The following is a 21,680-nucleotide window of genomic DNA, read 5'->3' as shown; positions in this document are numbered from 1 at the left end:
CTACAAAACTAATCATCATTTGATGGACACACTTTCTGAAGTGGCCTCAGAGGGCTGCCCTAATCAGCAAAGCAACATTCCCTCCTCTCCCAAGTGATCTGATGTTTAATTGCTAATGGGGTAAAATGGATGGGGAGAGATGGGAAGAGAAGACTGTTGGCATCTCTTTCCAGATAAGGGGCATTTGGAAAAATGTGGCTCTGGACAATAATGGAAGCAATGGGAATAGGGATCCTACTGGACCCTATCCAGGGATTCTTCTTTCCCAATGGCTAGCCCTGTTGTAGGCAAGATTCTCTTTATTTCTGGGTGGCCCCAGTTGGCCATCCTTTCAATGAGAGAAAACCAGTGACAGAGCTGTGGTTTGCATTTGCTGCTGTGCTGTTGCCAAGATGACTCTGTCGGCTTCTGGGTTTTTGGCGGGGAGGCAGGGTGCAGGTGTGGACTGCCTCTGAGGCATCATTCCATTATCCCCAAAAGGGCATGGCCTGGACAACTAGTAGTACCCAAGCTGGCCTTGGAAGAGCCTGCTCAACTGTTGCCAGCCTGTGAGAAGAAGTGCTGCAGACTAGGGCAGTTGGCTTCCCCAATGGATGTAGTGCATTTGAGGATAAAAACGAAGCCCATATCTGGCTTGTCGTTTTTTCAGCTCTAGTTCTAATTGTACCTGCATCAGCTTGAGTACTGTGAGGTGGAAGAGAGTCTATTTGCAAGCCTAGCCACCTCCCTGGGGGTTGTCCCAGTGTATGAGATGGGAGCCTGACACTGATATTGTCCCCTCATAAAGGAGACCTGTGAGTAGAAGGTTGAAGAAGAACAGTAGGGGAGCCCAGGTAGGGCTGAGCTCTCCCCCACCCACCTTTGCTGAAGGGAGGTCCAAGTGGGGACAAGGAGGAAACTTAAGGAGGTAACATGATACAGAAGGAGGACTGGACTTGGAGTCTGGCTTTCTGGATTGGTATTCCTGCTCCACTTGCTTACCTCTGTAATACTGAGCAAGTCAATCTCTCTAGGTCTCAGTTTCTTCATCTGTTAGAGAAGGTGGTTAAAGCAGAGGTCTGAGGTCTTTTCCAGCTCTGTAGCTGTAATCTGATGCTTCTAGAAGTCAGAGCTGGGGTGCAGCCCCAATGGCAATATACACTTCATGATCCCAATGAGAATTTTGCAGACACAGTACCTTTATCCTTCAGCTACTTCCCACCCCTTCCAAAACTCCTTTGCCATGCCCCTTTGAGGGCAGGGGCACCCTCCTCTCACGCCCCCCCCCCAGGCTTTTCAGGGACTGCTTGGATGGTAGCTGCTGCCTGTGCCTAACGCCCTAGAGAGCTGTTGTCTGTGGTGGTGGTGGTGGGAAGGACTCTCTCAGAGATATGGTCAAGGTAAAGACATGGGTGTGGCATGATGGGTGGGGAAACATCGGAAAGACAAGGTGGGGAGGGGAGGGGCTTGTGCTACTTAGAAGAAGTTTGTAAGCCCTTGTCTTGTACCCAGGGAGGATATTTGTGCCTTTACTCCTGAGTGTTACTCTGGAGTAGTGGTCCTTTCTGCTACGGAAACCATAAATCCCTTAACATTTCTGTATGCGTGTGCGTGTGCTTGGAATTGGGTAATTTCGATAATAACCTGAGAAATCTTCACACTAAATGCATGGTCAACTCTTGATCATCTGCCCTGAAAGGGGAAGAGCACTGGCACGATCACCGTGGGACAGTGAAAAGAACACTGTATTTGGAGACAGGGGGCCTGGGTTCAAATCCTGGTTCTGCAACTTCCTACCTGTATGACCTGAAGCAAGTGAACTTCACTGCTCTGGGTCTCAGTTTCTTCATTTCTTAAGAATGTGGGAGCTGAACTAGATGGCCTCAGAGGTTCCTTCTAGTTCTAAACCCTTGATCCTTTAATTCCTCCTTGTTTGCCTTTGTTGACTCTGTAAGACTCCCGGGTAGCAGATCACTTTTCCACTGGCGTTCTGCTGAAATGATGATGACGATAAATTTCCAGCCCTTGAGCACCTACCGTCCACATGGGCAGTACTGAAAGGTGGCCCAGAAACATTTTAGATTGTCGACGGAAATTCTGCTGGGATTCAGATTCACCTGAAGAGGTCACCAGAAATGGAGACGCCCCATGGGGATAATCAAGAGTTGACACTTTGGGGGGGTGGAGTGACTTGCCCCACTCTTTGCCCCTACTTGGTTTGGCTCAGAAATTGCAGGGGGTGGGAGTTGTGAGGCCTAGACCAGCCCAAGAGGTTGAACTCTTTGGGGGCTAACCTTCTCCCCATTTCTTTTTCCCATTCCCTCTGAAAGAATTGACATTCATCGCAAGGAAAATGCAGGTGCATCTGAGAAGCCGATTACTATCCATGCTTCCCCGGAAGGGTGTTCAACTGCTTGCAAGATTATCATGGAGATCATGCAGAAGGAAGCCCAGGATACGAAATTGTGAGTCAAGGGCTTTGCCTGGGGAAGAGAGTTTTCCTTATTCAGTGGTGCTTTCTTTGGGGTCTGTTTAAACAGAACTCTGCTGGAGTTCTAAGGAGGAATGGGTACAAGTCCATGTGTGCCACCAACAGCCTCAGCTGTGGGAGACAAAAGTTTCTCAACCAACTGAGGTCCATTGGTCTGAGTACAGTGCCTTCCAGTTAATGCTGCTTAGAAATGCCTGCTTATGTGCCATCAGGGGCCTTTCTTCAGTGCTAACACAGTTTTGTCTCAGTATTGGCTTTACCTAGGTAAAGATGTGTGCTCTAACCTTCTGCACTTACAACTATGTCAGCCCTCCATCATCCTTCTTAGGGAGTGATTTGTGAATTTTGTTCTTGGGTCACTTGCAGAGGATGATTTAGCTCAGTTCTATAACTTTAGCTGCTTTGGAGACTTGGTCTTGCTCCCTGTCTAGCAAGGTTTTAATTGCAGCACAGCTACCCATGGATTAAAAGAATATATGCAGTGCACTTAGTGAATAAAACACTCGGCTTGGGCTCGGAGCTCTAGATTCAAATCTTGCCACTGACTGACACATTCTGCCTTTGTAGTCATGAGCAAATATCTTCTACTGTCTGAACCCATTTCCTCATGTGTAAAATGGAGTTCATGATCATACCAGTAAGCACCTACCTCACCAGGTTGTCATTTGGTTCACATGAGGTCATGCATGTCATATTCTCGCCAATCCTGGATATCATTCAGTATTTACCAAATGCCTCTGGGCCATCCATCAATAATGGCAGCCCCTCTCAGATGGGGAGGGAGGAAATGGGAATAGGAGTATTTGGAGCAACTTAGAAGAAAAGTACCTGTTCATTTCAGGTTGGTGGGGTTTAGATCTTTTTAATTTTAGACCTTGGCCATCAATCTTTGGGTGTTCAAGTGGGAACTGGATGAGTTTCTCAATGGCCTTGTTGGCACTAGAAAGGTTGTAATGGCTGTGCCAATGGGTTTTGTGATCTTGGGTTAAAAAACTAGAGTGTTGGATATTTGTATGATCACCCAGCTCTGACTAAAGAGATGTACCTAATTCCTGTCTCTCTCCTCATGTTCCTTGATGGCTGAGGCAAAAGAGAGAGCATCTCTTCCCCCTTCTAGAGATATCAGTGTAGAGTCTCCCGATTTCACCTTTTAAAGGAAGTCAGCCCTAAAATGTCAGTCTCTTCTCCATGACCTACAAATTAGGGGCCAGTGGCAACTTAGAGCCAGCATGCTGTTAACTTGCTTACTAATTCTGCCTGTTATGCTTTGCTTTCATAGCTGGGGCTCATGACTTGGTTTTCTGCACAGTAAGTGGGCATTCTTGCAGGCTGGTGAGCAAAGTGTTGCTTGACTTTTCACATGGTCAAAAGGAGTCTGAATGAAGCCTTTCCTTCCCTTTCACATCTCCCCTCCCTCCATGATTGTTAGCTACATCCACATTTTATTTCTCTAAAAATGAATTGGCCTTCCCCATCCTAGTGAGGGGTAGGCAGAGGTGCCAAGCAGGATACTGTCTTGCCAGGAGCAGTGGCACCTTCATGGTCCAGCTGGCTCTAGCTCCTTTGGGTAAGAAGGAAGAGGGAAACACTCTACTTGTCTCTTTCCAACCTGGCTTGGGTGTATTTCTTTCATGGCCTTGTAGACCTCTATTTTTCATCCCTGGCCTTGGCCTGCTGACCTCTAAAGAAAACAAGAGTTGAAAAAGATTATTTGAGGATCAGAGGTTTCCCAGGGGCCCAAGTTTTCTCTCCTACTCTTTCTCTTCCCATTTCCCTTAAAGGGTACATTCTTAAGAGAATGTCCTGGGATTAAATATGTTTACTGGGATCTAGGAAAAGCCCTGGGTGAAAGCAGCAGTTGCTAGTGTTGGAAATAGCTGCCTATGGGCTGATCCCTGGAGTTGTCAAAATCATAGAAAGAGGGACTGACCCAATGGTACTCACTGATCACCAATATCCTTCTAATCTCCTCTCCTCCAGTCTATGGCCATTATTCCCTGTGGTGTCCACAACTAGTGGCTTGGAGCTGGGGCAGGGGAGGGATCTTGTTCTCACTCCTCCATGAGAGAAGTAGGGATGGGGTCAAGGATCTTATGTGCTTATATATTAACATAGAATTTTGTGGGATGGCATAAAGACCAAATGTATATAACATGGGGAGTGTGAGCACATTTTTCCATAGAAATTGTTGCCCCACTAAGGAGGACATTTGTGGAAAGGGGCCCATTTGACTGGGAACTGCCTTAACAAAGATTTGCCACAGCCCAGAGCACCAGTTCTCTAATGATATCACATCATTTTTTCTATCAAAAATCCCTTATAAAGATGCTTTCACCAGCGAGTCCCTCTTTCAGCGGGTTGGCTTCTAATCATTCATCAGCTTGGCATTGGAAAGCAGTATTAGCTTTTCTTACTGTCCGAAGGCTCTGCAATGTGATGCTGATCTCTGGAGGTTAGGGAGCAGGCGATTTGGGTCATTTGGACTTGTTCATTCATGTCACTGATTTTTTTAAGTGGTTCTTGGTCTTCATAACAGAATGCTGGAAATGGAAAGAATTCTTTAGAGACCATCTTGTCCAGCCCACTGTTATTTCATAGATAAAGAAAATGAGTCCCAGAGAGGGGAAGGGAATTGCCCAGGACTCGGCTCTTCAGCAACAGAACTGGGGCTAGAATTCAAGTCTTAAATCCCCGTCCAGTACTATCACCTCTAATTCTAAATTATTCCTCTATTTCTAACAGGCACTTCCATGGTATTTCATCTCGGACCGCGCTTAGTGCAATGCCTCGTACATAGTAGGCACTCAAATGTTTGCTGAATGAGTGGATATTATCTTTTTTATTAAAAATTTCCCCTCCCCCCCTGCCTTGAGTTTCTGATGTGTTTCGGTCTTGCAGCACCGAGGAAATTCCTTTGAAGATTTTGGCCCATAACAACTTTGTTGGCCGCCTGATTGGGAAGGAAGGAAGGAACCTGAAGAAAATCGAGCAGGATACTGATACAAAGATCACCATTTCACCGTAAGTATTGCACTAGCTTAAGATTTGGGCTCAAATATCTTGAAATGCCACGGGAGCCCAAGCCACGATGAACCTTTTATTCAGCAGAGCTGAATCAATTCCATTTGAGTTGCTACTCTCCTGTGTTCTGTCTATGTACTTAAATATGTTCACTCTCATTCTTCTGAATTATCTACCATCCACACGAATGCATCCTTCTGGTGCCCCCACTGGAGGTGGTGTATCTGTTTCCAGTGGAGGAGCAAGAAGGATTCAATGTTGACTTTCCATGTGGGTTAAGAGGGTTGCTAAGGCAACATACATAGCTCATCGTAGTAGAAAGAAGACTGGATTTGAAGGCTGAGGACGTGCATTCAAATCCTGTCTGCAAGTTACTACCTGTGTGACTTTGGGCAAATAAACTCCCCTCTCTGGGTCTCAGTTTCTTCAGCAGTAAAATGAGAGGTTTATACTACATAGATCCCTAAAGCTCCTTCCAGTCCTACATGGTCTGATCATATATTAAGTTCTCTGGCCCTTGTTGCCTAAGAGAAGTTGAGTGGAAAATCAAGAACTTTTTTTTTTTTTTAATCGGGGGGGGGGGGGAGAATACATGAAAATTTTTTGCCTTAATGTAAAGGAAAAGGGGAGGGAAATTATCAATAACTAACATATTCATGTATTTCCTTTGCTCTTTTTTTTTTTTTTTTTTGCTATGAGATCTCAATCCATCTGTCAGGATCACAATTCTCCTTTGCTTTGGACAATTGTTGGAGACTCAGGTTAAACAACTTGTCTATAGTCACACAGCCAGTAAGGCATGTGGGATTTGAACTAATGTACTCCCAACTCCAAGTCTTCTATCTGCTACAGCAGGCTGATTCTGCAATATAAACAGATGTGAAAATTCAAGAGAAAACTAGTTTGCAATGACGGTCCTTCCTTCTTCAATGAAGTGCTCTTCTAGGAAGCTGGGAGAGAACATATGACAATATAAAATAGCAGGAGGGCAAAAGTTGGCGCATAGTATGACTTCTTTGGAGAAGGCAAAGACGGTTTTCCTAACTGTATCAAAGTCAACCTTTCTAATGAGGGGTCGAGGCTGAGAAGTATGAAATAATAACACCTAAGGAGCCTAAGTTATTTAGCTTAATTCAGGGGTTATCTAGTTGTAAATAACATGAAATATCATAATATCATGTGAGTCCCATTTCCCATAGTTATTTACTTCCCTTTCCACCATTGTTTTTAACTCGTGTCTAAGTGGCTTGAATTGGAGTTGTCTGTTTCCTGGCCTAGGCTATCTCAGGAAGGTAGGGGTGGGGGTGAGGAGAGGTAATTATGCTACACCAGAACCCCTAGTTAGGATTCCGAGTTTCCAGCCTGACTGCCTTGCCCCCTTTGATGTTGTATCTTAATGGTGTCTGAATGATCTGGTCTATGTCTGAGCCATTAAAGCTGACGATTTTGGTTTCTCGTTTGAAGCTGTTGGTTAAGGTAGGTTATAGAAGACTTGACCACAACTAAGCTCCCGGTCTTTGAAAGTGGTGAGTGCTTCCTCCTTGTTGGATGGCCCCGCAAACATTGCCCTGGACAAATGTAAACACCGGATGTGTCCGTCTGAACTGTACGTTATTTGAAAGATTAAGTGCTGTCCTGTCTGGAATGGCTGTAGTCTTTTCTTCGGAGCGTAAGAACGGAGCTAAAGGTGTAACGGGGCCCTGCTTGACGCTCCTTTCGGCTGCGTAGACTCTTACCTCGAGAATCCTGTTGCCTTGCATTTCCCTTTCAAATGACAAGTAGACGTGACTTCGGCTTAAATGGTTGATCTCTCAACACCATTTAAAGTCTGCTTTAAAACTGAGCTGCCGTAAAGAGACCAGTCTTCTTCAGGATGCTGTGAAGAGAAGCATTCTCTTGCCTTCCTCTTTATCTTACAATTCTTTCCTTCTTGCTTCTTTGCTAATTCCTATTATGTTTGACCATCTGCTTTTAGCTATTACCAGCTACAACGGTGGGGTGTGAATCGCCATTTGTGACTACATGGGAATTAACTGTCTTTTCCTAATTCTTTCTTTCTTTCTTTCTCTTTCTCTTCCTTTGTGTGTCTTTTCTCCACTCTACAGATTGCAGGAGTTGACTCTGTACAACCCAGAGCGTACCATCACTGTTAAAGGTAGCATTGAGACTTGCGGCAAGGCTGAGGAGGAGATCATGAAGAAAATAAGGGAGTCTTATGAGAGTGATCTCAGTGCTATGAATGTGAGTTCTGAAATACTGGAGGTGATTAAGGCTTTTTTTTTTTCTCCCTTGCTATCTTCTTTGGGTGCGGGTGGTCCGTTAGGAATTGAATACTTGATGAAATCTTTTCCTCATGTATAGGACTGTAACAGACCTGGCATTGCATCAGTATGGGGTTGGTGTTTGTAGTTGAAAGGGGGTGTGCTAGTGATTGGACAATATGAAAGGGAGCTTTGGGGTAGGTTACCAATGCAACTCCCCCCAGCTCTTTCAGCATCAGTTACAGCTTGGGAACAAGAGCTGTCTGACTGATTGACAAAGCAGTCTGTCTATAGTGGAACACAGTCCCCAAGCAGACCACTAGAAAGGGATAAGAAAGGATAGGTTAGAGACCTTCCTGGCTTAGGAATTCAGCCATGAAAGGGGAATTTCTAAATGAAAAGTGGACAATCGATGGCGGCCTCATCTTGTCTGTCATTTCTCAAAACCAAAGAGACCATAATTAATGAATGATGCTTCCTGTGGGGATTAGTGTCCAAGTGAGAGCAATGGGCTAAGCCTTTGAAAAATTCCTCAGGAAGATTGAGACCCAAATCCAAGAACCAAGGAGTCGCTCGAGCACCTCTCCTTATGTCTGTTTTCATGCCTTCATTCAGACTGCCCTGTGCCCTCAACTTAAAGATGTGACTTCTCACTTCTAATCCTGTTGTTCTTTTCAAAATCTTTGCATGTATTCTAGGACCTCACTTCATCATTAAAACAACCCTATGAGACAGCAAAAGGCAAAAGGCGGCCAGTTCCTACAATTCCAAGCCTAGAACTTTGGTTTTTCCCCTTTTAAAGAAAAAGGAAACGTAGCCTTCTCTTCCTGTGTGGCTGTCCATGAGAGAGCTCCACTTGTGTATACAGCATGCTATGGGAACAGGGCACATGGCCACTTGGCGTAGATTCTGAGGCACACTTTCTTTGGGCATCGCGATGGTTCCCCTCCATGTAGAAATGTGAAGGCGGATGCTGGCACTCTCAGTGTGACCAGATTCGCATACCTGTGAGCTGGTTTACGCAAAGATGATAGATACCCTTTAGTTATATGGAGTGAGTTTAGAAGAGTTTAGACAGCCCTTATCTGGCCAAAGAATATTCCCCCAATTATCCAGGGTAAGATCCTACTAGAAATTCACAACCTTGAAACACCTGCCCTGAGCTAGGGCAGTCAGTCCTCTTGGAAGGAGCACCTTGGATTGTGAGGAGTTAGCCTGAGCTTGGGGGGAAGGAAGAGGAGAGAGAGGGTGATGAAGACTGAGAGAGGAGAGGGTTTCAGTGTTAGTACACAGCACTACTTGTCAGGAATTGCCCAAGGGGAACTGCTTGGAAGCAAGTCTAGTCTTTAGGCATTTTTTTCCCCAGATAGGATTCTTTGTCCCTTTAGGGTAATTTTACTCTTGGCTTTCTTTTTTCAATTCCACCTTCCCCCTTCTCTTCCCACCCTTGTCCCTTTTCCAAAATTGACTATTTTTCTCCCTTTCCTGTCCTTTCCCTCTCCCCCAGCCACCCAAAAAAGAGAGACAAGAAGGGAATAGCAATGTGAAAGTTAGGGAGGCTGGGTGGATGGGGGGGCTTTCCTTCTGAAGGACTTAAGATGCATGAAACTCTTTATATTAGGCCTTGCTTCAATCTGTCTCATTCCTTTCTTGGCCATCCTGCATTTCCTGGCTCCGTAGATCTGGTTTGGGCCTCAGTGGAAGAGCATCACCCATTGGCAGCAGCAAGAGTGTTTAAGTGATGTGGTCTGTATTCAGTGAGAGCCCACTGTGGGTGGATCGGGTGGCCCAGGGTACTGTGCCAGAAGTGGGGGCCATGGTCCCTGCTGCCTATGGGCACCACTTCTATACTATGGGGAAACCCAGCAGGTGAACAAGCAGGAGACAAGCAAGTGCAAACTCCCCCCTTCCCCTGCTGGTCTGAGGGGCCTTCAGGTGATGTTTGGACATGCGAATGCCAATGAATTGCTATTATTATTTTAAAAGAGAGCGTGAGAAAGCAAGAGTGAGTGAGAGAGAGCTAGCTCCTATTCTGAGTGTTGTCTTGTGATGTGATGGAGTTTTGGCACTAGATTTTTTTGTCATAACATACCTAACCTTCCTACCCTTGCAGCTTCAAGCCCACTTACTTCCCGGATTAAACCTGAATGCCCTGGGTCTGTTCCCACCCTCTGCTACTGCGATGCCCTCATCCTCCAATTCGGGGGGTTCTTCAGCTGCAGCCGCTACTAACTACCTGGTGTATGGGGTAAGCTCTTGGTTTGGGGCTGTATAAAACGCGAGAGGAAGTTTTAGGAGGGTGATGGGGTCTTTGGCACAGTTAGCTTGGAGCAGCATCCCCTTGCTGGGAGGGTGAGGGAGGGGGTGCCCCATTAGCCACTTGAGCCCAGGCCCGCCTTTCAGGCAGCAGGTGCTCTTAGCCAGCTTTAACCCCATCACACAGATCCCTGCTCTGCCCATTGGCTGAGTCCCTTCAGCCCCTTCCCGAGCGAGCTTGTGGTTTGTCAGTCCCTAGCACGGAGCCTTGCACATAGTGTTTGTTTAGTCAATGCTGGTTGGATGGATTTGGGGAGTGTCGGTCAATGGTGTGTTCTTGACAGAGTAACCTCACTAACTTGAATGTCGAGATTTACTCCAAATAACAAACTGCAAGGGCTTGTTTCCTTCCTGCCCTTAGGAAAATCAGGGGCCCTTTGGACACTGGTATCTAGGCATACCTTTTCCTTTGGGGTGTTTTTCTTTGTTTGATGGGGGGGCTTCCTAGTTGACTAGTACCAAGTCCTGGCCAAAATGTAAAGGAAATATTCCCTGGGCCCTCCACATCTCCACATGTCCCTTGTCAAAGGAATCAATGTCCATTAGAGTTACTGAATTTTAATCTCCCTGCTCTAGACCTGGGCCCATCTTGCAGATGAGCTTCCCACTGAGTAACGCCTGGTCTGGGATTTGAGTTTTGGGAGATGCCCCCATTGTGGGTTTGGACAACTCCATCCCTTGATTTCTTAAGTGACTCCATTGATGTTCCCTGCCCTGCTCCCTCCCCCCCCATGCCAGAACAGTTTTACGATAGCAAGTTACCCTAGAAGTTTGATGTCCAGATTGTAACCATGCATTAATTCTCCTTGTCAGCCTCTATGGTGGTATGATGGTTTGGGGAGTCTATCTGGGGCCATGGCAAGAGGGAGGAGTGATTGGTCCCTTCCATATTCTCCCCAAGAGCCCATTTCCCAACTTTTGTCTACCGCCCAATAAAGTAACTTTTCCCACTTTTACCATCCTCTTTATCCTCCATCAATTTTTCTTCTGTGTGAAATAACAATTTGAAAGACCTCCAAGGTGCCTGCTTAGCTCACTTTCCATTTTAACAGCTTTGGGAACCAGTCTTTGGCCCTCAAAAATAGAGAAATCCACTCTCCTAATGTAGTGGGATGGGGCCCCCAAGAACACTTAGAGACCCTAACCCCTCGTCCTTAGACTTTAGACATTAAAACCAAAGAATCCAGAAGTGAAAAACAGCTCTGTCTCCCACCTCAGGAATGCGGTGTAGCTGGAGCACGACGACCCTGGTACCGACCCTAGTTCATTCAGGGACAGTTCGGTATACGGTATAAACACCGATAAGCATACCAAGGTCTACAAGGAACAAAGATGATTTGCAAGTTCCATACGCTCGAAATATGGACTCCTTGTACTTCAGCAGGATGGGTGCTTCATATCTTACTGCTAGCCCATCATTCAATCTCCAGGCATCCCCTCCCCAGTAGTTTTGCAATCCCTTTGCTTGGCGCTTGGCACGTAGCTTTCTTTGTCTGTAAACTATTTAAGATCACCTCTTTCCTTGCTTGGAGAGGCAGTCTCCATCGTGTTTCTGTATCTTGGCCGTGTATTCCTCTCTCCTAATAAACCTCTCTATTTTACAAGATTTGCTGTGAGCCTCCAATTCTTTGGGTGAGTTAGCCCTTCTGAGCCTGGTCGGCATTTCCTCTCACAACACTAAGAGACTAATAATAACTTACCATAGGGAAGAAGTTGAGAGTCTGATAACAAATATGATTCAGTGTTGATCAATTAATGTTACAGAGCTTTGCACTAAATTTGTATGTGTATATACACATGTGTGTATGTATATATGCATGTATATACATAAACTCTTCTCTGTCTTGTCTGGTGTCTCTTGGGCCAGGGGAATAATGTGAGAAAATCCAACCTGCCCCTTGTTTGCTTTCCAAGAACTAAAAACACTTTTCCCCAAGGAGAGGTCTTGAACAAAATGCAAACAAATGATGTTAGCAGGTTTTGTAGCCCTGTTTAGACTTCATTCTGCAGTAAGGGATATCAATGTCTTGGAAAAGCATCTTCTGACAAAAGTGATGAAACTAGAGGGAGATTTTTCAGGGCTCCTGTGAGAGACTAGCAAGTAGGGTCATGTGGTAGGATGAAGAAAGAGTTGGACTTGGATTGAGGGTGGAGGGTAAGGTGGGGCACGGGTTTGAATTCTGCCCAAGAGGTCTTAGCTGTGTGAGACTAGGCTCTTGGGAAGAGTCCAGTGAGATAACCTATGTAAAGCCAACCTGAAAGGGCCTTAGGTGTGTCAAGTGCTTTTATTCAAATGCATTTGAGCATTGAGGATTTGTGTCTCCTAAGATTTTGGGTGTACCTCACTGGGTGATCTCTAGAGAACTTCCTTCCAGAAAAACTGTATACAAATAGAATCCTGTTGTTTATGTATTTGGAGATATATTTCTTAAAAGAATTCCAGGTGAAAAATTGTCCCATCCCATCAATTTATCTTTTTGTACATTGAGATGTTCCTCTATTATATTTTCTTTAACTAGTACTAGCTAATACAAATAGCTCTTATTTGAGAGGACCTCAGCATCTTCGTTAGCTTAAGAACTCTAGGAGGGGAAGGGCTGAACACATTTTGGAGAAGAGGAAATTGGGCCTGAGAAGGGAAAGTGACCACTAAGGTCTTGACTAGCATCACGTCTGATCAGGTGGACTTTCCAGTATAGAACTGTGTAACATGGTTGCCTTCAAGGAAAAACATAGGCTCTTCTAGGCTCCAGGGAGACACTGTCTGACATTCAGTTGCTCAAGAATACAGCAACAAATGAACTAATAATAAGGCAGTGACTAGAATAGGGCTGCAAGAGAAAGCCTAAGGGAGGGGCCTTTACTGAACCTCACAACTAAAGGGACCTTAAAGGTTCTGTGTCAAGTTGTATTTTGGCTGTTCTGTATTTTAAACAAAGATCAAATGAATAAGCCATTAGAATAATACATGGGAGTGGCTGCTTAGTGTTTTCTAATCTCCCTGACTCTCAGCTGGGCCACTTTTTTGAGCATATATATGTAAGTGGAGATCTGTGGCTGGCATACCTTGCCATCCAGCTGCCATGGTGGCTGAGATACTGACACACATGTGTCCTTGGACATCTAAGCTTGCTTGTTAAGGAGAGTCTTCTCCTCACCCATGACCTCATTGGCGAAGAAACATAATATGCTGTCAGCCCCATGGCTTTTTAAAGGCTGCAGTGACCTTCCCAGCACTGCTTTGATAGCAGAGGACCATTTGCCCCAAGCAGATGAAGGATTTCTCTTGGAATAGAACCCTGCAGAAAGAGAATATTCACTATGAAGTTGAGTACTTAGAGCTTAAATTATGAGTGAGAAAATTTGAGACAGTCTCACCCTCAGTCTGCTTTCCTCGTTTCTTATTTTAAGAGGGGTGTGAAAGCTAGAGATAAAGCTTCACTTTTTTTGGTTTGCCCCTGGGCCTCATCAGCTGCTGACCAATTTCAGGCCAAGCCTCAGCATTGGGTATTGCTGTAGATGTACCTATGGGCTTTTACCTTCTCACCATCCTGAACAGCTTAGATGGATAAAAGCTAATGTTGAGTCTAATGGTCCCTCTGTCCAACAATCCATCTTAAATCTGATTTAACAAAGAGAGATTTTCAGTAGGTGAGACCTAGACAGAGTTCTCCACAAACTTGGGAGGTGGGACCCAAAGGAGTTTTCAGGCTTCATCTTAGAGACCATGGGGTGCCACTGTGCCAGGAGCTAACAGGTCAGATTGATCGATACCTTCAGAAAAGGATTGTGGCAATTGAGTGAAATAGAGTCTAGAGAGGCAAGGACAGCAGAGAACAGAGGAGTTTTCCCACTTTCCAAGGGACCAGGCTCCTCTCTTAATGGGAATCAGAATATTTACATGTACAAACATTAATTAAACCAGTAAATATTTGCCCTTTTAGTCACTTTCCAAAGCCTTGCCCCACATGACATTTCTCCTTTTTTCTTTCTTACTCAAATATATCTTTGGACCTTTTCCTTTTCTCACCTCAGAGACGCTAAAAGTCCAACACCACAACACCAAGTCTACAAACACCTGTAAGACAGAACAATCTGAGAGAGCTACAGTTCCATTAGAATCACAATTCTTTTTTTTTCTTCCCTTTATCCTCAGCTTCCCCAATCCGTAAGTCACTAGTGTTTCCTTGATATTAAATATGTCATTGCAAATTACAGTCAACTTCAGCTACCAGACCTTTTCATCTCTCTCACTTTCTTCAGAGGGTGACAGATTCAGAATTTGATTAGACATAATAGATTAGAGAACCATAGTGGTGAGTTAGGTTTTTACCACATGCATGCATACATGCACACACATGCACGAACACATTTAATCCTACACACACACCTATACACATGTATAAATGCACATGCATGCATATATATATATATATTTAACTTCATTTTTAGTGTTGAAGAAACTAAGAGACAAAGTGACTTGCACATTTGCCCAGCTTGGCTGACTACAAATGCACTATGGTGCCCTTGTCACCATGCTGCTGTCATTCAATTAGTTGGAAGGAAGTTTTTGAGGCTTCTGTTGCATTTGCTCTCTCCCCCGACTTTATCACAGCAAATATACCCAGCATCCTTTGCCTCACTACTAGATTGTCTCTGCCCAGATGTACTGTCCCATAGATTCAAGGCCTGCCGCCTTCCCTGCTACCAGCCACTGGGTTTCCCCAGTGAAATGGCAAGTAATCTTGAGCTTCTGCCTAGAGGTTGGCTTTCCCAATTCTGAGGTGGCAGTATTTGGCATCCAAAAGTAACAGGAAATGGTGCTTTCAGAAATGCTCCAATGGAGGATAAGGGTGGGGAAAGAACTGGCAGCTATGAAGAAAAAAGGAAGAAGGTTGGCATAGCCCTGGGCACCAACCTCTGGTCCTGTGTTGGCAGTTTGCTGGCACTGTCTGACAGACCTAGCCTTTGGTGTTGCTCTACAGTCATGTTCTTTGAGTTCTTCTTCTGAGTTCCTAGAAATCTGGGCTAGAGACAGGGTTGGGAAGAAAGGGGAGATGTCCACTTAAGAATACAGAAAGGTGAAAAAGGGCGAGGTCGGGAGAGGGACTATTCCCTGGATTCTGCATTGTATCATCACTTCTTCATTCAGTGGGTTCTTTAAGAAACCAAATGGAACTTGTGAAATGAGATGAGATTTTGAGATGTTCTCAAGGATTAGTTAAGGCAAAGACATGGTAGTTTTGTTTCGTGTCCTCCCCTTTGGAGCCAATCCATTCTCTTCCTTAATCCACTCAAAAGCTGCTAATCATGTGTCTAGCATGCCCCTTTTGTAATAGGTTTGCCAGTTTTAAGTGGGTAGATTTATTTTTTAGCAAGGTTTTCTGTTGTTGGCTTTGGGTTGGGTAGAATGAGTCATCATTCCTTTTTTCTCTCTTTCCCTGCTCCTCTCTTTTTAATAGCTTCAACATGATTTTGGTAAGACATAAAGCTGTTAACTAATCCCTCAAACTCATATCCAGGTTGCTTCTGAAATCAGGGGGGGATCTTTTACAAGAAGAAGGGATAGGCAGGCTATTTGCCAGGTGCCCAAAGGCTAGCTCTAGTTGGCATGCACGGTTTCATTTCAGTGTAGACTGCTGGGTTCACTCCTCCACCAGAAAAAATAAGCAGAGCCCCAGCATATGCTCATACTTGCATCTCTCATGATGGATGAATAGGAGCAACTACTCATTGGCAGACCTGCCATCAGGCACTTTTATGTTCCTGTTGTTAAAAGGGGTTCTATAAAATCTGCAGAGAAGTCCTTGGGAACGTCTACAAATAGGGCATTCATGAAGTGCTTAGGCAAGAATGTGAGGGCGGTGGCCCCACACCTGGGAACAGCCTCTTCCTGAATGGCATGTCTTGAGCTAGTGGTAGGGGAGGGAAGGATCCCGGATTAGCGGTGTTGACTTGCTTGGAGCACATGAAAGAAAGGTACAGAAACTTGCATACTCTCCCTTCAGGTGGTGTACTTGGACTAAGTTGCCATGGGTCCAAGGTTGCGATCCCTTACTACTTCAAGGCAGGGAAGGTCAGTGGCCTGGCTTGTCCATCAGCCACCAGAGAGATTTGGCTTGTTATGTCAAAAGGCCCATGAGCCCAATTCCTACCATAAAACCACTTTAATAATTTATGATTAAGACTGGATCTGCAGGAGCAGTTAGGTGGATAGAGCACCAGCCCTGGATTCAGGGGGACCTGAGTTCAAATGTGGCCTTAGACACTTGACACTTACTAGCTGTGTGACCCTGGGTAAGTCACTTAACCCCAATTGCCTCCCTAAAAAACACAAAGACTGGATCTGCCAACTGTACTATGTGTTCCTACCACCCAGTTGGAGCATTCCCTTCCCAGTAGAGCAACTGAATTCAGATGAGAAGGTTACTTGGTAAATATGGATTGAGAGCAGAGAAAGGAGTGTGGCCTTAAGCAGTCTTTTCCTCCAGCATGGCAGCTATTTACAGAGTTGCTAACTGGACCAAAGTAATCATGGCGGTATGGTTGTCCTTTCCCCTGGACAGTGCAAGGGAGACACCGGATGACCTTACACTCATTTTCCTGCCCTGTCTCCCACAAGAGGTCTTGCCTTGCCTTTGGTATACAAGGTCTTCATGTCGACATACTTTCTCAACAGATTAGCATTCTCATACTTGGAAAAAAAGTCATATTTATTTAGTTGTTGACATTTGAGGTTTAAGAAACATGATGGAACAGCGATTTGAGGCCACACTCAAACCCCACTTGATCTTATGGGAGCTGGGTAGATCCCACAGTTTAAGTTCTCTTGGGGAGAAAACATTCGGGGCCACATCCTTAGCCTTTCGTGTGTTGTGGACCCTTTGGCAATCTGGTGAAGCTTATGAATCCCTTCCCAGAATAATGTGTTTAAATCTATAAGTAAAAAATATAGGATTATGAAGGAGACCAATCATGGTGAAATAGTTATTAAAAGGACAACTCCCAGAGCCCAGGTTAAGATCGGTGTATGGACTCCATCACTGGAAATGGCATTGTCTGATCCCCAGCCTCTCCCTCCTAGTTATTTTTATCTGTCTTATTCTTGGGTGGTTTTGGCTATTTGTTTACCAACTCCAGCATCCTTTCAAAAATTGTATGAAAAATCGTTTCTTGAGAAATGAATGTCTAAACTACGTATAGATTGCCTTTTAAAAAAAGCTTTTTTATGTCACTTGGTCAAAAAAACACATGTTAACAGACCAGCATCCACTTCCAGTGATGGTGGTCTGAAGTAAAGATATATGGCTAATTTAGAGTTTTTACTAGGATCAGGTTTTACCTTCCCCTTGAATCTAAACAGTTTGTCCAGGATACAAATGAGAACATTATTTAGATTGAAAAACTGATCTTTGAATATTTCAAACTGGCCTTTCTCCAGCGGGCTTAAGGCACACTCATGGTGTGGGGGGGCATACTTTAGTAAGACACAATTCATCAAATGTTTCTTCAGTGTCCTATTATGTTTGTATAGTGCTAGGAACTGAGGGGGGAAATGGAATTGACCACAGAGGTTTCCCAGTAAATTCCCATGTTACAAAAGGAAAGAGAACAATACATTTCATGAACTGAACCACTAATCAATCATCGAGTCCATACAGTGGCTGCAAGTGAGGGGAGAGAGCAAGCCATCTCAATGCAGGGGTAGGGGGTGGGGGGCTAATATTCCAAGGTGTAGAATCTCTGAGCATGCAGACAGACGTCTTTATTGATTTCTGCGGCAGAGGAAAGAGGGTAGGGTTCAGTGATCCAGGGGCTGTGCCCTGCTTGGGAAATGCTCACCAGGGTCCCTGCCAAGTGGAATTTCAGGGAGCCTTTTAAGGGCTGCCATCAGATAAAAAACATGAGGGCCCTAGCCTTGAGCTGGTATCAGACACTAGATGTGGAGATTCACCTCATTCCAGCAGAGAGCACCCCCACCCCCATTAAGTTCTGTAACCACCCACTCCTTTGCACAGCCTGTAAAAGCAAAATATCCCCCTCCCCCATTTTGGCCTTGTGGCAAGGTCCACGTTGATGATCAAAGGTTTCAGGCTCCCTGCCAGGTAGAGATAAGAAAATGCCCTGTGCACAGTTTCCTAGAAATCTCAGAGCAGTCATAGAAAGTGTTTTTATAGTGTCTAGACAGTGGGCACCATGCCTGCTTGGGTGCCAAAGGTTTCCCTAACAGCATTTACTTGATTTCTTAGATGTAGTAACCGTTCCCTTCTTTTCCTGGGCTTTGTCTCAGGCTCATCCTCTCTTCCCCAGGAGTGTTAGGAAGAACAGAGGAGGGTTGAATTCTAACCTGTGTAACCCCCCATATTTTGGGGTCAGGATGTTGAAATGAGCCATTTGAGTAAAGAGGAATTCTCTCAAATGAGAGAGAACTGGGTGGGAAGTGTGTGTGTGTGTGTGTGTGTGTGTGTGTGTGCGCGCGAGCTTGCACACACACACACTTGGGAAGCATGCAGCCTGTCCCTTTCCTTCCCTCCCTCTCCCTAACCCTACCATCCCCCAGCTCCCAGGGACCAGAGAAGCACCATCAGAAATGTGTCCTTAGGAAAATGGGCAGGTAGGTATGTAAGCCCTTACTACAGTCCCTGCAGGAAAAGCTGTCTCTGCAAATCAACTGTCTTCGCATGTTTGGCTTCCAGCTGCCTTTTCTCTGCCGCCAGTGGGAACCAGGTCTCTGCCAACTCTGTTAACACATGCTTTCTTAGTACTAAAGGCATTCAGGACCAGTAATAACCATGGCCAGAGACCCAGAGAGAGACACAGACAAAACGTTTTGTTTTCTGTTATGTGAAACGTGTGTGTGTGTCTCTTTGGGGTTTCTGCACAACTTTCTCTGCCTGGGGGTCTTGGCGTGGGCGCTCTCCTTCTGCGCATCATCATCCTTGTGTGCTCCTCTTCGCGGCTCTCTCTCCTGTCTGTGTCACTGTGTCCCTTGAAGACTGGATCTTGTCTGCTGTTCTCCAAGCGGCTTCTGCAAGATTGCCAGATGCGTGGATGGGGTGAAGCCAAGAGGTTGTCCTTGAAGTGTCCAGAGATGAGAAAGGTTTAGGCAGGTGGACGGTTGGAAGAGGAGAAAGTATTTGGAAACCTTCAGGAATGACCTGCTTCTTACATCTTGAATGCATGCTAGCTCAATCTGCACCCCTTCTCTCCTTTCTAATAACCATTGTATTCTAGGTTTGTCCTACAGATCAAGAATTATCTGTCTCAGATGTATAATCACATCATGTGTTTGAAAATCCTCTGACAATTTTAGAAGCCATCCCTGAACCCTGCACATTTCTAACATTGCTTCTTTGCTCAGGTTCAAGGGCTTCTTGTTACAATCATGAGAATCATGCTTCCTACCCCTCTTCCTGTTCCTTCCCCTTTCAGGATGCATTGTGGTTGTGTGTGTGTGTGTGTGTGTACATACATATAAAATCCTTGTTTTATTACTGGGAAGAGAAGATCACTTTGGCAATAATCCTAACAACCTTGTAAAATGTAGACCAATGAATAATCAGAAATGGTCCACATTGAAAGCTGGACAGGATCTAGAAAATAAATCTTTAGCTGCATTTCCTCAAGTTCTAACTTGGCTCATTAATAAAAAAAAATGCAAAGAGGTAGGAAATTTAGAGCTACTTTGAAATTTTTCACCACTGAGTCTTGGACAATGTACAACCCAAACTGATATATCTAGGCTTCGAACAACATCCTTAAAATAAACCTTCTTTTAGGAAAATGGCATTTAAAAAACATTGCTCATTGACAAAAGTAAAGATGTCTCTGAATGGAGTTGTCAGAATGGGAATCTTAAAAATAAATACATTTGAACAGGGAGTTGGAAGTGAAATTAGCTACGAAATTAACTATATTTGAATTAAAATCCTTGTGTGGAGAATCAGATCACTATCTTAGCCATCAAGCTTGGGAACTCCACAAGTGAGATGTGGAAGAAGCATCTGGTAGAAAGAAAATAACAGATGGAAATCAGCCTTGCTGAGATTCCTGGAGAGTAGATGACTAAGCTGCATTCTGCAAAGGAGACTAAATTCTGAGGGGGTGCTTAGTTTGTTTTTTAAAGCTTCTGGTAAGTCAGTTTTTGGGGAGGAGTGAATGTAGGCTGGTCTAGTCATCCTGATGATCTCATGTGTTCTCTCACTATGGGTGTCTGCTGAAATTTTTGGAAAAGTGTTGATATTCTGCTGGCATCTGGTTCTTAGTGAACTCTTGTCAGTCCTTAGGTCTTGCCAGGGAGAAAGAGTCACCAACTCCATCCACATGTGGGCAGGCTTGGGGGCAGTGATTGAAGACATAACATGGTTATGTGGATTCTTGTTCCCCAAAATGAAGATGGATCTCTGAGCTCTCTTTCCACGTGTTGAATTGTTCTGCAACACAACAAAATGGGTCTCCAAAGGAGCACCTTGAGGCACAGGAAGCCTGCTGGTTTAATACATGGGCAGGAAAATAGTTTGTAAAAAAGGAGCTGAGCTCAGTCTAAGGTAATGGCCAGTCCTGGTTCAAGAATGCAGATAATGAAACATACCTTCTTCCTCTTGGCTATCCTTTATCTTAGAAAAGGAGGAAGGGCTATTTCATCAGAATGGCAGGGGACTATAGTTGTCAAATGTTGTATATGTTGTCTCATCACATTGCTGAGTTATTTATTTTGGTTAACTGTTTTTCTACATTAACTAGGGTTGAGAAGAATTGCTATGTTGAGGGGAAATATTCTATACCATTTAAGAACAGGAGCAACTAGGTGGTTTGGTGCATAGAGTGCCAGGCCTAGAGTCAGGAAAACTCATCTTTCTGAGTGCAAATCTGGCCTCAGACACCTAATAGCTGTGTGACCCTGGAAGTCACTTCACCCTGTCTATCTCAGTTGCCTCATCTGCAAAATGATCTGGAGAAGGAAATGGCAAACTGCTCTAGTATCTTTGCTAAGAAAACCCCAAATGGGGTCACGAAGAGTCAGACGTGACTTCAGTGACTCAACAACAACAAAACCCCTCAAAAGAATTCAGAACTCAGGCATTTACCAAAATTTAGGGAAAGATGGGGGGTTTGCTGGCTAGCATTTCTACGGTCATTTTCTCAATTGCTGGAAGACTTAATGAATTGGCTTAGGTTAGTCAATGGGAAATGAGGCTGTCCTAAACATACATTCACTTTGGAACAGAGAGTGAGACAATTCTAGAGAAAGGCACACTTTCTCAAGACAAGCATTCCTACAACACAAGTTAGTTTGCATGTAAAGAGCTTCACCAATAAAAGGATTTTAATGAAGTGGATCAAGTTAATTCCTTTTTTTAATGTAGGCTATGGATGTCTGCTAGATTTTATTTAAAAGCTGAGACTGTCTAACAGGGACCTGTGATGTGTTTTTTTTTTTTTTTTTTTAACAAACCCAAATGAGGCACATCTGTGAGACCTTGACCTGGTCTCTGGAATTTTGCAGAGTCTCACAAACAGAATCTCCCCCCCCCCCCCCCCCCCGTGTCTTGGTTAATTACCTGTAAGCTTGTCATCTTAACGTGAACTGAAAATTAAATGAACACGTTGAG

The 21,680-nt window shown here is 44.6% G+C and overlaps 1 protein-coding gene across 2 annotated transcripts in view; it reads left to right on the top strand.

The window, feature by feature from the left end:
- Positions 1 to 21,680, top strand: part of IGF2BP3 (insulin like growth factor 2 mRNA binding protein 3) — a 100,519-nt gene that overhangs the window by 72,276 nt on the left and 6,563 nt on the right. Inside the window, exons 7-11 of one of the 2 annotated variants that reach the window (XM_043965144.1) lie at positions 2,310 to 2,444; positions 5,213 to 5,266; positions 5,369 to 5,491; positions 7,597 to 7,753; positions 9,866 to 10,000. In XM_043965144.1, the coding sequence (XP_043821079.1) occupies positions 2,310 to 2,444; positions 5,213 to 5,266; positions 5,369 to 5,491; positions 7,597 to 7,753; positions 9,866 to 10,000 (604 nt within the window). The remainder of the gene's footprint in view (positions 1 to 2,309; positions 2,445 to 5,212; positions 5,267 to 5,368; positions 5,492 to 7,596; positions 7,754 to 9,865; positions 10,001 to 21,680) is intronic. The other variant, XM_043965145.1, reaches the window with a different exon arrangement.

Source organism: Dromiciops gliroides, chromosome 5, assembly GCF_019393635.1.
Source record: "Dromiciops gliroides isolate mDroGli1 chromosome 5, mDroGli1.pri, whole genome shotgun sequence".
In the NCBI taxonomy this organism is placed as follows: Eukaryota; Metazoa; Chordata; class Mammalia; order Microbiotheria; family Microbiotheriidae; genus Dromiciops; species Dromiciops gliroides.
The sequence above is the reverse complement of the archived record's forward strand: the minus strand, read 5'-3'. Positions and strand labels throughout refer to the sequence as shown.